A 12649-nucleotide genomic window follows, 5' to 3' on the forward strand; every position below is an offset into this window, starting at 1 on the left:
ATGAACCTTATTGGGATATTAGATTCCGCAAGTGATTTATGAGCACTTTTTGTTGATTGTAAAGCCTTTTGAGGAATTTGAAAGGATAACAGAAAACCAAAGCCTTAAACTACCAACAGAACAAACTCATCCATCCATGGCCTCCTCTGTTCCTCTTCTGCCATTGCCACCACCACCGCCCACCACTTTTCTCCCAGCCCTTTCCCTTTCACTGCCCCTGCCTCTTCAAAGTGAAGCGCAAAATGTTGACATTTTCACAAAACCATTGGTGGCAACTGGCAGGACAGTTTTGAGTTTTTAAGAAGTAAACTTATTGTTATACCATCCCCTCAGTATTTGAAAGGGCAAGTAATTATTGAAGGTAAAGAAGAAGTTACAGCAGTAGTAGAAGATGAGTAATAGAGAATTTGAAGCAGGAGTAAAATGAAGCAGTAGATATTGAAAAGATTGAAGCAGCAGAACAAAAGTACTGAAGAGGTGAAGTACAAATTTTATAATTACATGTTTTTGCTTCCCTTCAAACAGAGTAATCTTCATTGGATTCGGTGGAGCCAACTGAAAAACCGTCAAAGGAAATATAATTAATCACAAGTACATTTATGTTGGAGCCTATTCAAACAAATTCAATGTGTAGAATAATAAATTCAATTACTTGATTAGAAATGATGAGGATGTTTCTAAGTTTCAGTGTTCTTTTCTTCATTCTACTGGATCAGAATTGGAATAAAGCTCTTCATTTTTTATGTACGGAGGTAATCTTCAAAAATTTGACAACAAATAGATATATGTAGAAGTCTCTTCATCACTTCTACATATATCTATTTGAAATACATAAACCTACAGACATTTGAAATATGTTCCATTCAATTTGTTCTGCAGTACTAGATTGATATGTTTTCCACATTATGAGTTCAAGAGGGCTGTTTCCAAAGGTCACAAATCAAAACTCATATAAATATAGTCCAGGCTAAGCAGCTTATATCTACAATGCAAACCCAATACTATATAAATGTAAAGGAATTTCCATACAAAAAACAGGGTCAGTTAAGAAGAACAACCTGATTCAGTTATTGCAGATTTGCAGCCATATGTATCCCACTAGTTGCAATATGCCGTATTTTCCCGCTCCAAGAACCTTCCACCAATCTAGAAACAACTCTCTATGATAGACAGAATGTCCAAGTGCACCAAAACCACCATAACCCCTGCAAACTTCATTTTTAATGATAGAGCCATCGTATTATCAGGCTAAAAACACGTTAGTGAACACAACAACGTGGTGAATATGTGCACACAACTCTCAACTCTCTTCTCCTAATATTTATCCAATCAAGCACAAGAACATCAATTGTTTTCATGATTACAAGAACTGTGATTGAGAGTCGACCATCTCGATCCAACAGCTGCTTTGCAAACTCAATACAATGTTTGGGTTAAAATCAAGGTGGCCATTGATGCGAGACTCATAGTCCTAGTTTTGGTCAAAAGGTGTTAGTGTTGCTGACTATAATTCTGTTCCATAGTACTTAGTGCCTCAGCAAACTCCCAATTTCAATACTTTAATCCACTCTCTCTCTACCTCTTGTAGCTCAGCATGTGAATTTTGTTCCTTAATATTCTCAGCACTTTCAGTCTAATCAGTTTTCAGGAGGAAGAGATTATGGTAGAGGCTAATAGAAAACAAGCCTATTTACATGTGGTAAGTCAAGCCATACTGCAGTTCTCTCAACCTAATATGGTTGTTCAAGCATGCAATGTCTCACCAGCTATGATTTCACATCAAGTTTCTCCAGCTCAAGGTTATAATTCCTCAATTCAAGCCTCTTTGTCTACTCACAATGTTTCTAATAATTATGCACACAACACTCCAGCTACATCAGAGAATCAGTTTGGTACATCAAGGATAATAATTGGTAGTTGAATTCCTTGCTGATCATTATATGACAAGGACAAAGTCACCAAGATAGTGTTGTTACAATGGGAGCTTAAGTTGTTCAATACAGCTCCTATGTATGTCATCTGCACTTAATTGTTCTATCAGTAAACTTATGTTTTTATCGTCAAGCTTTGTGACTGACAAGTTAAAAGCAATGCTATGACATAAGAGACTTGGACATCCCCAATGAACAAGTTTTGAGCACTGTGTTTGCACAATTAAATGCATAAAAACCTTGTTAAGTCTTTGCGATTTTGCTTAGCATGTCAATTTGGTAGATTGCACAATCTATTTCTATATTCTTCTGTGGAGTTTCCAAGCCTCTTGCAACTATCATTCTAAGCTTTGAGGCCCTTCTCCACAATTGAAGTGTGCATGAATAGTCTGTTAATTGGAGTTGTGACCAGTAGCTTCAATTGAAGTTGTTGCTGTTAGGATACTGAGGTGAAGTTCTTGAAGTTGTGCTGTTGTAGTACTGAAGTGAAGTTTTTTTTTTTTTTTTTAGTTTGTGTAGTAGTTGAAATTGAGTTTGTGGTTAGCAGCTGAGATTAAAATTGAAGTGAAAGTTGTGATAATTTGCTATTGTTGATGTTGGCATATTGAAGCTGACTTGAGCTGTGATAAACTGAAGCTGGTACTGTTTGGTTTACTGAAGTGAAGTTCCTTCATTGAGTGGTAGTAGAAAGGGGAGTGTTGATTAAACTGAAGCTGGTACTGGTGAGTCTGAAGATGATGAGTTCCTATCTTGAGTTGTGTAGTAGTAAGGGATTAAAAATTTTTTTTATTGCCGAGTCAAAAGTCAAAAGTTTAGCTTGAGGAGGGATGTTGACTGTGAAAGACAAATGCTGGAAGCTGAAAGAAGTAAATGTCACAAAATATCCTTCACTTACTTAAATGGTACTTTATACGCTGTCGTTTTTTGCTAGTGTGTTTTAAGTCGTTAGCCCAAGTCAACTGCTTCTCTTACTTTAGTCTTCAACTTACTCTACTGACACATATAAAACATTGGTGAAGTGCCCAGCTGTAATCAATCAAGGAATCAAAGAAATAGCTTTGCAATATTCTTGAATTCTCTTCATTTTTTCGATTGTTCCAAAACTCACAGATTGCACAATCTAATCTCAGTGGAGCTTCCAAGCCTCTTGAACTAATTCATTCTAAACTTGAGCCCCCTCACAAGTGTCCATTGAATGTTATAATACTAATACATGACTTGGAGACCACTGGCTTTTCCTCTAAAATGAAGCTAAAACAAAGCCTGTGTTTCTTCAATTTCATAAGTTAGTAGAAGCACATTTGAAACCAAATTGAAATGCGCTTTAAACTGATTGCGGTGGGGAGTTTAAAACACTTTACCTTACATAAACGAGAACATTATATTTAGGCACCCTTGCCCACATACTCAACAAAAAATGAGAAGCTGAGAGAAATCATAGCATATTGAAAATAGGGTCTAACAAGCTTCCATGCCATTAGTTACTGGAATTAGATTTCAAACTGTTGTATTCTTATAAGTAGGTTTCCTTTTTTGTGTAAACCAATATCTCGCCTTTTCAAACACTTTTTAACATTGTGCCCAAACTATAAACTTTTAAAAACATTGGTTGCACTTGTTACCCTTTCCCAGGCCTTATAGTGCACACAAATTTAATTTTCATATTCTAAATGTGTATTTGTAGGTTATAATCTGATTCATAAGGGTTACAAGTGCTTAAATGCAATGGAAAAGTGTATATAGCTCAAAGTGTAAGTCTGTATGAGTCTGATTTCCTTTATTCATAATATCCTATTCACAATTCTCCTCAAGTATATAGTTTAAGTTTGAATATCTCAATACGTCTTTACTGGTTTTCCTCATTGTTAATAGATTTTGATTTTTACAAGTCTAATCAGTCTTCTAACATTGTACTAATTTTTCTTCAAGTCCTAGCATAAAATATGTCCTAGTGACCACACTAAATCACCGTCAGTCTTCTCTTTATCTAACAATCTTCTAAAAATATTTTCTCGTCCTTAAAGTCTAAGTTGATTCTTTATCTCTCAATCTGTCTCCTCACAAGATTCATTTTCCACTATCAACTAGAAGTTTACTAAACTTCTAATCCTATTCACACTTAATCTGCCTTTGATTTAAAAAAAAAAAAAAAAAGATCAGATTCCTTTAAAAATTCTTCTAGTCCAACACTGTAGCTTTACAAAATTAGTCTTTACATCTTAAAAATCTAAGAAGTCTCAATCACATATGGTAGTTGCTATGGTTGTATCTTCTAATTCTCTTTTTTCAGTACAAGAACTAGTTCTGTTTACAGCCTCTCTCATCACCCAGCTTGGAAATATGCTATCCAAGCTGAGTTAGCATTAATCTACAATAAAACTTAGTGCAATGGAGTTGTAGAAAACAGAAAAGTAATGGCTCTATCATCCACTAGGCAAAATATAGAGCTTTGGCTCAGTCAGCAACAAATAACTTGGTTCAAGAGTTTGTTTCAAGAATTAAAGTTGAATTACAGATTATGAGCATCTTTGAAGGAGAAAAGTCTACAGGAGGATGAAGATTGCAGAACATTATTGCCGAATTTATTTTATTGAAACAGCCAAGACATGCTGTTTTATGGATCGTTAGGGAGATGCCCAATTTGCAATAGTAAATTGGAATTTGAAGGTAAAAGATATACTTGCAAAGGAATGTACAGTGAGTGGTCTACATGCACATTCAGAACAAAAGATCCACAGAGGAGGGAGGAGCCAGTCAAAATACCAGATTCTGTCCTCAAATCTGTTGATTTAGACGTATATTTCTGGACCATACATTCTTGCTCTTTTCAATTAAGACTTGACTGTCTGTCTAATGTTATATTTCTGTGTATTTATTTGAGTTCTATTTCTCTCTGCAATAGTTGATTTAGAAGTATCAAATGACTCAAAAATGGATGAAAAGCTTGGTTTTGAAGAAGATAAGGGCAGTGAAGATAACCACAACCAGAACAACACCAACAACGTTGAGAACAACAATGCAACTATGGTATTTTTTTTATTGTTTAAATTCTTATTGTTAGTCTCGCTGGTGATATATAACAGAATAAAGTGTAAAGATTAAACTGGGTTGTTCATTATTAATGTGTTCAGGATAGTTGTGGGGAAGATTGTGTTGAAGCTGTGATGGTGGAGAAGGCTGGGGAGTATTTAAGCTGTGAGTTTGGTTAACTGTGCTAAATAATCTAATTTATTGGGGACTAACTGTACCTCTGTTTGCTGTATTGGTGCTTCAAGTGTTTGTAATTGTTGCTATGAATTGCTGCCTAATGTTTAGACTCGATGTCCATACGACGCTAATGCTGTTTAACTTCTTGGCTTCTTTCGATTTTTTGTTTCTATACACATATTTGTGTTTGAGCATGCACATACTAGTGTCTTCTTCCTATCTAATCTTTAAGAATTATGTTTTGAAGTTTAGTGCCTGTTTCATTCTGATTAAGGGTTTTATTTATTGAAACTCAGAAAAATTTCCCTGATTTTAAGGTGTATGACCAATCCCCAGGTATGTTGTGGGAGAAACTAAGTTGGAAGCTCAAAAGAGGATTGTACTCTTAAGGATTTCAAGTATGGATGTGTTGGTTACTCAGTATACTTGGACAATAAAGATTCATCAACTGATAAGATGGATAAAGAAGCAGAATTGCCCTTCTGTGTTGGGCTTGAGGTGATGTATTATGATCTCTTTTTTTTATTGTTTCCTACGCTATCGCATTTTGTTGTGAATTCTAAGAATCCGTTGACATATTTTCTCACTCATTTTTAATAATATGTCAATGTTATTGTGGTTGCTGAGATTTGGTTTTTATGATGTGCGACAGGCTACATGTTTGAAGAAACATCTGAAGAGGCTTAATAATTGATGCATTTTTAAATGGATACCGCTTTCATGTTTAATCTTTCTTCTATAATTCATGATTACTAAGATATGAGACTCCAATTTTGTCACAGTTAATATATTTTCTTTTTATTTATTTACTTTTGGTTAGTAGCTGTTATTTTCATAAAAAGGCATAATATTTGTTACAAAAGTATATATTAGTAATTCATGATTACTAAGATATGAGACTCCAATTTTGTCACAGTTAATATATTTTCTTTTTATTTATTTACTTTTAGTTAGTAGCTGTTATTTTCATCAAAAGGCATAATATTTGTTACAAAAGTATATCTTCGTAATTCATGATTACTAAGATATGAGACTCCAATTTTGTCACAGTTAATATATTCCTGAGTTCATTGTTGTGTTAGTTAACGTTACTTCTAGAATTGGAAGTATATCATTGCAAAAGGCAGAATATTTGTTACAAAAGTATGAGTTAAAATTAGAAAAGAATAATGGTTTGCTATCAGCTGCCATTGTTTAGACTTCAATGGAGATTTGGCAAATTTGGTTAGTTTAGCAGTAAATGTCAATTATAAGTTTGGTTAGAATAAGAACCAGAAATCAAATGATAATGTTGTTAATCATCAAGGTTCCATTGATGCGGACTATGTCCTAGTTTTGGTCATAAAGGTGTTAGTGTTGCTGCTATAATTCCTGTTCCATAGTCTTAGTGCCTCAGCAAACTCCCAATTTCAATACTTTAATCCTACCTCTCTCTCACCTCTTGTAGCTCAGCATGTGAATTTTGTTCCTTAATATCTCAGCACTTTCAGTCTAATCAGTTTTCAGGAGGAGAATTATGGTAGAGGCTAATAGAAACAAGCCTATTTACCATGTGGTAGTCAAGCCATACTGCAGTTCTCTCAACCTAATAGGTGTTCAAGCATGCAATGTCTCACCACTATGATTTCACATCAAGTTTCTCCAGCTCAAGGTTATATTCTCAATTCAAGCCTCTTTGTCTACTCACAATGTTTCTAATAATTATGCAAAACTACTCCAGCTACATCAGAGAACAGTTTGGTACATCAAGGATAATAATTTTGTAGTTGAATTCCTTGCTGATCATTATATGATCAAGGACAAAGTCACCAAGATAGTGTTTTACAATGGGAGCTTAAAGTTGTTTTCATACAGCTCATGTATGTCATCTGCACTTAATTGTTCTATCATAAACTATGTTTTTATCTGTCAAGCTTTGTGCTGACAAGTTAAAAGCAATGCTATGACATAAGAGACTTGGACTCCCCAATGACAAGTTTTGAGCACTGTGTTTGCACAATTAAATGTAATAAACCTTGTTAAGTCTTTGCATTTTGCTTAATGTCAATTTGGTAGATTGCACAATCTTATTCTCCATATTCTTCTAGTGGAGCTTCCAAGCCTTGAACTAATTCATTCTAAGCTTTGAGGCCCTTCTCCACAATTGAAGTTGCATGAATAGTCTGTTTTGGAGTTGTGACCAGTAGCTTCAATTGAAGTTGTTGCTGTTAGATACTGAGGTGAAGTTCTGAAGTTGTTGCTGTAGATACTGAGGTGAGTTCTTGAAGTGTTGCTGTTAGTATACTGAAGTGAAGTTGTTTTTTTTTTTTTTTGTTTTTTTTTGAGTTTTGTAGTAGTTGAATGAGTTTGTGGTTAGCAGCTGAGATTAAAATTGAAGTGAAAGTTGTGTGAATATTTGCTATTGTTGATGTTGGCATATTGAAGCTGAGTTTAACCTGAGAATTGAGCTGTTGATAAACTGAAGCTGGTACTGCTGGTTTACTGAAGTGAAGTTCCTATCTTGAGTTTGTGTAGTAGTTGAGGATTAACAGTTCAGATTGACACACTGAAGGTTATGAAGATGTGATCTGAAATGCAGTGAAGTTGAGATCTACTGCAAATATGATCTGAAGTGTAGTGAAGTTGGAGTTTCAATTCATTTTACTGCAGAGTGATGGGATTTTTTTATTGCCGAGTCAAAGTTTTTTTTTACAAGCTCAAACTGCAGGGCAGTTTAGCTTGAGGAGGGATGTTGACTATGAAAGACAAATGCTGGAAGCTGAAAGAAGTAAAATGTCACAACTATCCTTCACTTACTTAAAGTGATACTTAATACGCTGTCGTTTTTTACTAGTGTGTTTTAAGTAGTTAGCCCAAGTCAACTGCTTCTCTTTACTTTAGTCTTCGACTTACTCTACTGTACACATATAAAACATTGATGAAGTGCCCAGCTGTAATCAATCAAGAAATCAAAGAAATAGCTTTGCAATATTCTTGAATTGTTCCAAAACCCCACAGATTGCACAATCTATTTTTCCATATTCTTCAAGTGGAGCTTCCAAGCCTCTTGAACTAATTCATTCTAAACTTTGAGGCCCCGCTCCACAAGTGTCCATTGAATGTTATAAATACTTCATTCATGACTTTAGCAGACCCACTGGCTTTTCCCTAATGAAGCTAAAACAAAGTCTGTGTTTCTTCAATTTCATAAGTTAATAGAAAGACAATTTGAAACCAAATTGAAGGTAAAGAAGAAGTTATAGCAATAGTAGAAGATGAGTAATAGAGAATTTGAAGCAGGAGTAAAATGAAGCAGTAGATATTGAAAAGATTGTAGCAGCAGAACAAAAGTTCTGAAGAGGTGAAGTACAAAGTTTATAATTACATGTTTTTTGCTTCCCTTCAAACAGAGTAATCTTCATTGGATTCGGTGGAGCCAACTGAAAAACCATCAAAAGAAATATAATTAATCACAAGTACATTTATGNTACTTTATACGCTGTCGTTTTTTACTAGTGTGTTTTAAGTCGTTAGCCCAAGTCAACTGCTTCTCTTTACTTTAGTCTTCAACTTACTCTACTGTACACATATAAAACATTGGTGAAGTGCCCAGCTGTAATCAATCAAGGAATCAAAGAAATAGCTTTGCAATATTCTTGAATTCTCTTTCATTTTTTCGATTGTTCCAAAACCTCACAGATTGCACAATCTAATCTTCAAGTGGAGCTTCCAAGCCTCTTGAACTAATTCATTCTAAACTTTGAGCCCCCTCTCCACAAGTGTCCGTTGAATGTTATAAATACTACATACATGACTTTGGCAGACCCACTGGCTTTTCCCTCCTAAAATGAAGCTAAAACAAAGCCTGTGTTTCTTCAATTTCATAAGTTAGTAGTAAGACCATTTGAAACCAAATTGAAATGCCTTTAAACTGATTGCGGTGGGGAGTTTAAAACACTTTTACCTTACATAAACGAGCATAACATTATATTTAGGCACCCTTGCCCACATACTCAACAAAAAATGGCGAAGCTGAGAGAAATCATAAGCATATTGTAAAATAGGGTCTAACAAGCTTCCATGCCATTAGCTTACTGGAATTTAGATTTTCAAACTGTTGTATTCTTAATAAGTAAGTTTCCTTTTTTTGTGTAAACCAATATCTCGCATTTTCAAACACTTTTTAACATTGTGCCCAACTATAAACTTTTAAAAGCATTTGGTTGCACTTGTTACCCTTTCCCCAGGCCTTATAGTGCAGACAAATTTAATTTTCATATTTCTAAATGTGTATTTGTAGGTTATAATCTTGTTCATAAGGGTTACAAGTGCTTAAATGCAAATGGAAAAGTGTATATAGCTCAAAGTGTTAAGTCTGATGAGTCTGATTTTCCTTTTATTCATAATATCCTATCTCACAATTCTCCTCAAGTATATAGTTTTAAGTTTGAATATCTCAATACGTCTTCTACTTGGTTTTCCTCATTGTTTAATAGATTTTGATTTAAAGTTTACTAAGTCTAATCAGTCTTCTAAACATTGTACTAATTTTTCTTCAAGTCCTAGCATAAAAATTACTGTTCCTAGTGACCACACTAAATCACACTGTCAGTCTTCTCTTTATCTCATACAATCCTATTCTAAAAATATTTTCTCGTCCTTAAAGTCTAAGTTTGATTCTTTATCTCCTCAATCTGTCTCCTCACAAGATTCATTTTCCACTATCAACTTAGAAGTTTACTAAACTTCTAATCCTATTCACACTTAATCTGCCTTTGATTTAAAAAAAAAAAAAAAAAAAAAGATCAGATTCCCTTTAAAATTCCTTCTAGTCCCAACACTGTAGCTTTACAAAATTAGTCTTTACATCTTAAAAATCTAAGAAGTCTCAATCACATATGGTAGTTGCTAGGGTTGTATCTCCTAATTCTCTTTTTTCAGTACAAGAACCTAGTTCTGTTTTACAAGCCTCTCTCATCCCCAGCTTGGAAATATGCTATCCAAGCTGAGTTTAATGCCTTAATCTACAATAAAACTTAGTGCAATGGAGTTGTAGAAAACAGAAAAGTAATGGCCCTATCATCCACTAAGGCAAAATATAGAGCTTTGGCTCAGTCAGCAACAAATTAACTTGGTTCAAGAGTTTGTTTCAAGAATTAAAGTTGAATTACAGATTTATGAGCATCTTTTGAAGGAGAAAAGTCTACAAGAAGAAGAAGATTGATGAACCTTATTGGGATATTAGATTCTGCAAGTGATTTATGAGCACTTTTTGTTGATTGTAAAGCCTTTTGAGGAATTTGAAAGGATAACAGAAAACCAAAGCCTTAAACTGCCAACAAAACAAACTCATCCATCCATGGCTTCCTTTGTTCCTCTTCTGCCATCGCCACCACCACCGCCCACCACTTTTCTGCCAGCCCTTTCCCTTTCACTGCCCCTGCCTCTTCAAAGTGAAGCGCAAAATGTTGACATTTTCACAAAACCATTGGTGGCAACTAGCAAGACAGTTTTGAGTTTTTAAGAAGTAAACTTACTGTTATACCATCCTCTCAGTATTTGAAAGGGCAAGTAATTATTGAAGGTAAAGAAGAAGTTACAGCAGTAGTAGAAGATGAGTAATAGAGAATTTGAAGCAGGAGTAAAATGAAGCAGTAGATATTGAAAAGATTGTAGCAGCGGAACAGAAGTACTGAAGAGGTGAAGTACAAAGTTTATAATTACATGTTTTTGCTTCCCTTCAAACAGAGTAATTTCATTGGATTCGGTGGAGCCAACTGAAAAACCATCAAAAGAAATATAATTAATCACAAGTACATTTATGTTGGAGCCTCTTCACACAAATTCAATGTGTAGAATGATAAATTCAATTACTTGATTAGAAATGATGAGGATGTTTCTAAGTTTCAGTGTTCTTTTCTTTATTTTGTTGGATCAGAATTGGAATCAAGCTCTTCATTTTTTATGTGCGGAGGTAATATTCTAAAATTCGACAACAAATAGATATATGTAGAAGTCTCTTCATCACTTCTACATATATCTATTTGAAATACATAAACCTACAGACATTCGAAATATGTTCCATTCAATTTGTTCTACAGTACTAGATTGATATGTTTTCCACATTATGAGTTCAAGAGGGCTGTTTCCAAAGGTCACAAATCAAAACTCATATAAATTTAGTCCAGGCTAAGCAGCTTATATCTACAATGCAAACCCAATATTATATACATGTAAAGGAATTTCCATACAAAAAACAGGGTCAGTTAAGAAGATCAACCTGATTCAATTATTGCAGATTTGCAGCCGTATGTGTCCCACTGGTTACAATGTGCCGTATTTTCCCATTCCAAGAACCTTCCACCAATCTAGGAAACAACTCTCTATGATAGACAGAATGTCCAAGTGCACCAAAACCACCGTAACCCCTGCAAACTTCATTTTTAATGATAGAGCCATTGTATTATCAGGCTAAAAACACGTTAGTGAACACAACAACGTGGTGAATATGTGCACACAACTCTCAACTCTCTTCTCCTGATATTTATCCAATCAAGCACAAGAACATCAATTGTTTTCATGATTACAAGAACTGGATGAAGAGTCGACCATCTCGATCCAACAAACTGCTTTGCAAACTCAATAGTTGGAACCAGATGACTGATTCTGGTGAAGGGATAAACACTAGCTCAGCTTTCTTAATTTTTGTTCTGGTTTTTCTGGTGATAAATCATTTTGGTTTATTTTTCTTGCTTTAAAGCTTTCTTGATTGTATCATAGAGTTTTGTAAGAATAGTTGGTTGAAAACACTTAGAACGAGTCATATCACGCCATCTGTATAAAAAATTATGGCATAAATATTTACTTCAAGGGGGATCATGCTGTATATGTGAGTTGTGTATAAAAAAATCTCGATACTTATAACTTTAGTTGAACAAGATAAGGAGAAAAAAGTTTAAATCAATAATTTTTGTGTGAATTGATGTTCTCCAGTAATGTGAGAGTTTATTTAGCTGGCTTAACTTCCACGAGATCTAACAAATTGAGGCGAGTTCTACCCTTCAACTTCATCAAGAACAAAAAAAAAGTCTTATGTTATCAAAACGAAAAAATCTATGTTACCACGGTATACCACATTAATGAATACACAATCATTATGCAAATACATAGATATTCAGTTTATCAAACAATACATGATATCTTGTGATATTCTATATTTTCCGAAAAAATATCCAACTTTAAATTTATCACTTTATAATGTTGTCCATAGTACCAGAGCATCAAAGATCATACAACAAAACCAAATGATATTCATAACAGGATATCAAATGCACCGAGCGCGCAAATTATTTGCACGCTTTCTTAATAAAATTTCATCGCAGATCTTTCTCATGCCGATATCAAATTGAAGCCAACAATATGATCAACATTGAAAGGAAAAAGTGGTCAGTTTGCATAAACTTTCAACAACAAGAAATGTCGATAAACAATATGTATGAGATGATGCATACAATGAGATGGACAACAGGCAT

General features: G+C 34.4%; 1 protein-coding gene and 1 long non-coding RNA gene across 6 annotated transcripts; both read left to right on the forward strand.

Annotated features, from left to right (window-relative positions):
* The first annotated feature begins 1583 nt into the window (after nucleotides 1-1583).
* LOC116112052 lies at nucleotides 1584-8093 on the forward strand. Its single transcript, XR_004125174.1, has 3 exons — nucleotides 1584-1799; nucleotides 2568-2570; nucleotides 7579-8093. It is a non-coding gene; the product is annotated as an uncharacterized LOC116112052 (long non-coding RNA).
* On the forward strand, nucleotides 4536-6022 carry LOC116112046 (protein ADP-ribosyltransferase PARP3-like). Of its 5 annotated transcripts, XR_004125162.1 has the most exons (5): nucleotides 4536-4697; nucleotides 4834-4958; nucleotides 5063-5126; nucleotides 5475-5636; nucleotides 5791-6022. XR_004125162.1 is itself a non-coding variant. In XM_031398229.1 (4 exons), the coding sequence occupies exons 1-4, from the start codon at nucleotides 4538-4540 to the stop codon at nucleotides 5461-5463; spliced, it is 357 nt and encodes a 118-aa protein (XP_031254089.1). In that variant the 5' UTR covers nucleotides 4536-4537; the 3' UTR covers nucleotides 5464-6022. The 5 variants fall into 5 exon arrangements, 3 of the variants coding, with proteins under 3 accessions (XP_031254089.1, XP_031254088.1, XP_031254090.1); XR_004125164.1 differs by having other exon boundaries at nucleotides 4536-4726; nucleotides 5475-6022; XM_031398229.1 differs by having other exon boundaries at nucleotides 5456-6022.
* Nucleotides 8094-12649: the final 4556 nt, after the last annotated feature.

The sequence above is a fragment of the Pistacia vera genome, unplaced genomic scaffold (assembly GCF_008641045.1).
Source record: "Pistacia vera cultivar Batoury unplaced genomic scaffold, PisVer_v2 Contig656, whole genome shotgun sequence".
Taxonomy (NCBI): Eukaryota; Viridiplantae; Streptophyta; class Magnoliopsida; order Sapindales; family Anacardiaceae; genus Pistacia; species Pistacia vera.

Coding starts and splice junctions, on each gene's coding strand:
- LOC116112046 (XM_031398228.1), top strand. CDS start 4,538: ATGCTGTTTTATGGATCGTTAGGGAGATGCCCAATTTGCAATAGTAAA. Junction 4,698..4,833: donor GGAGCCAGTCAAAATACCAG/ATTCTGTCCTCA, acceptor TCTCTGCAATAG/TTGATTTAGAAGTATCAAAT. Junction 4,959..5,062: donor AGAACAACAATGCAACTATG/GTATTTTTTTTA, acceptor TAATGTGTTCAG/GATAGTTGTGGGGAAGATTG.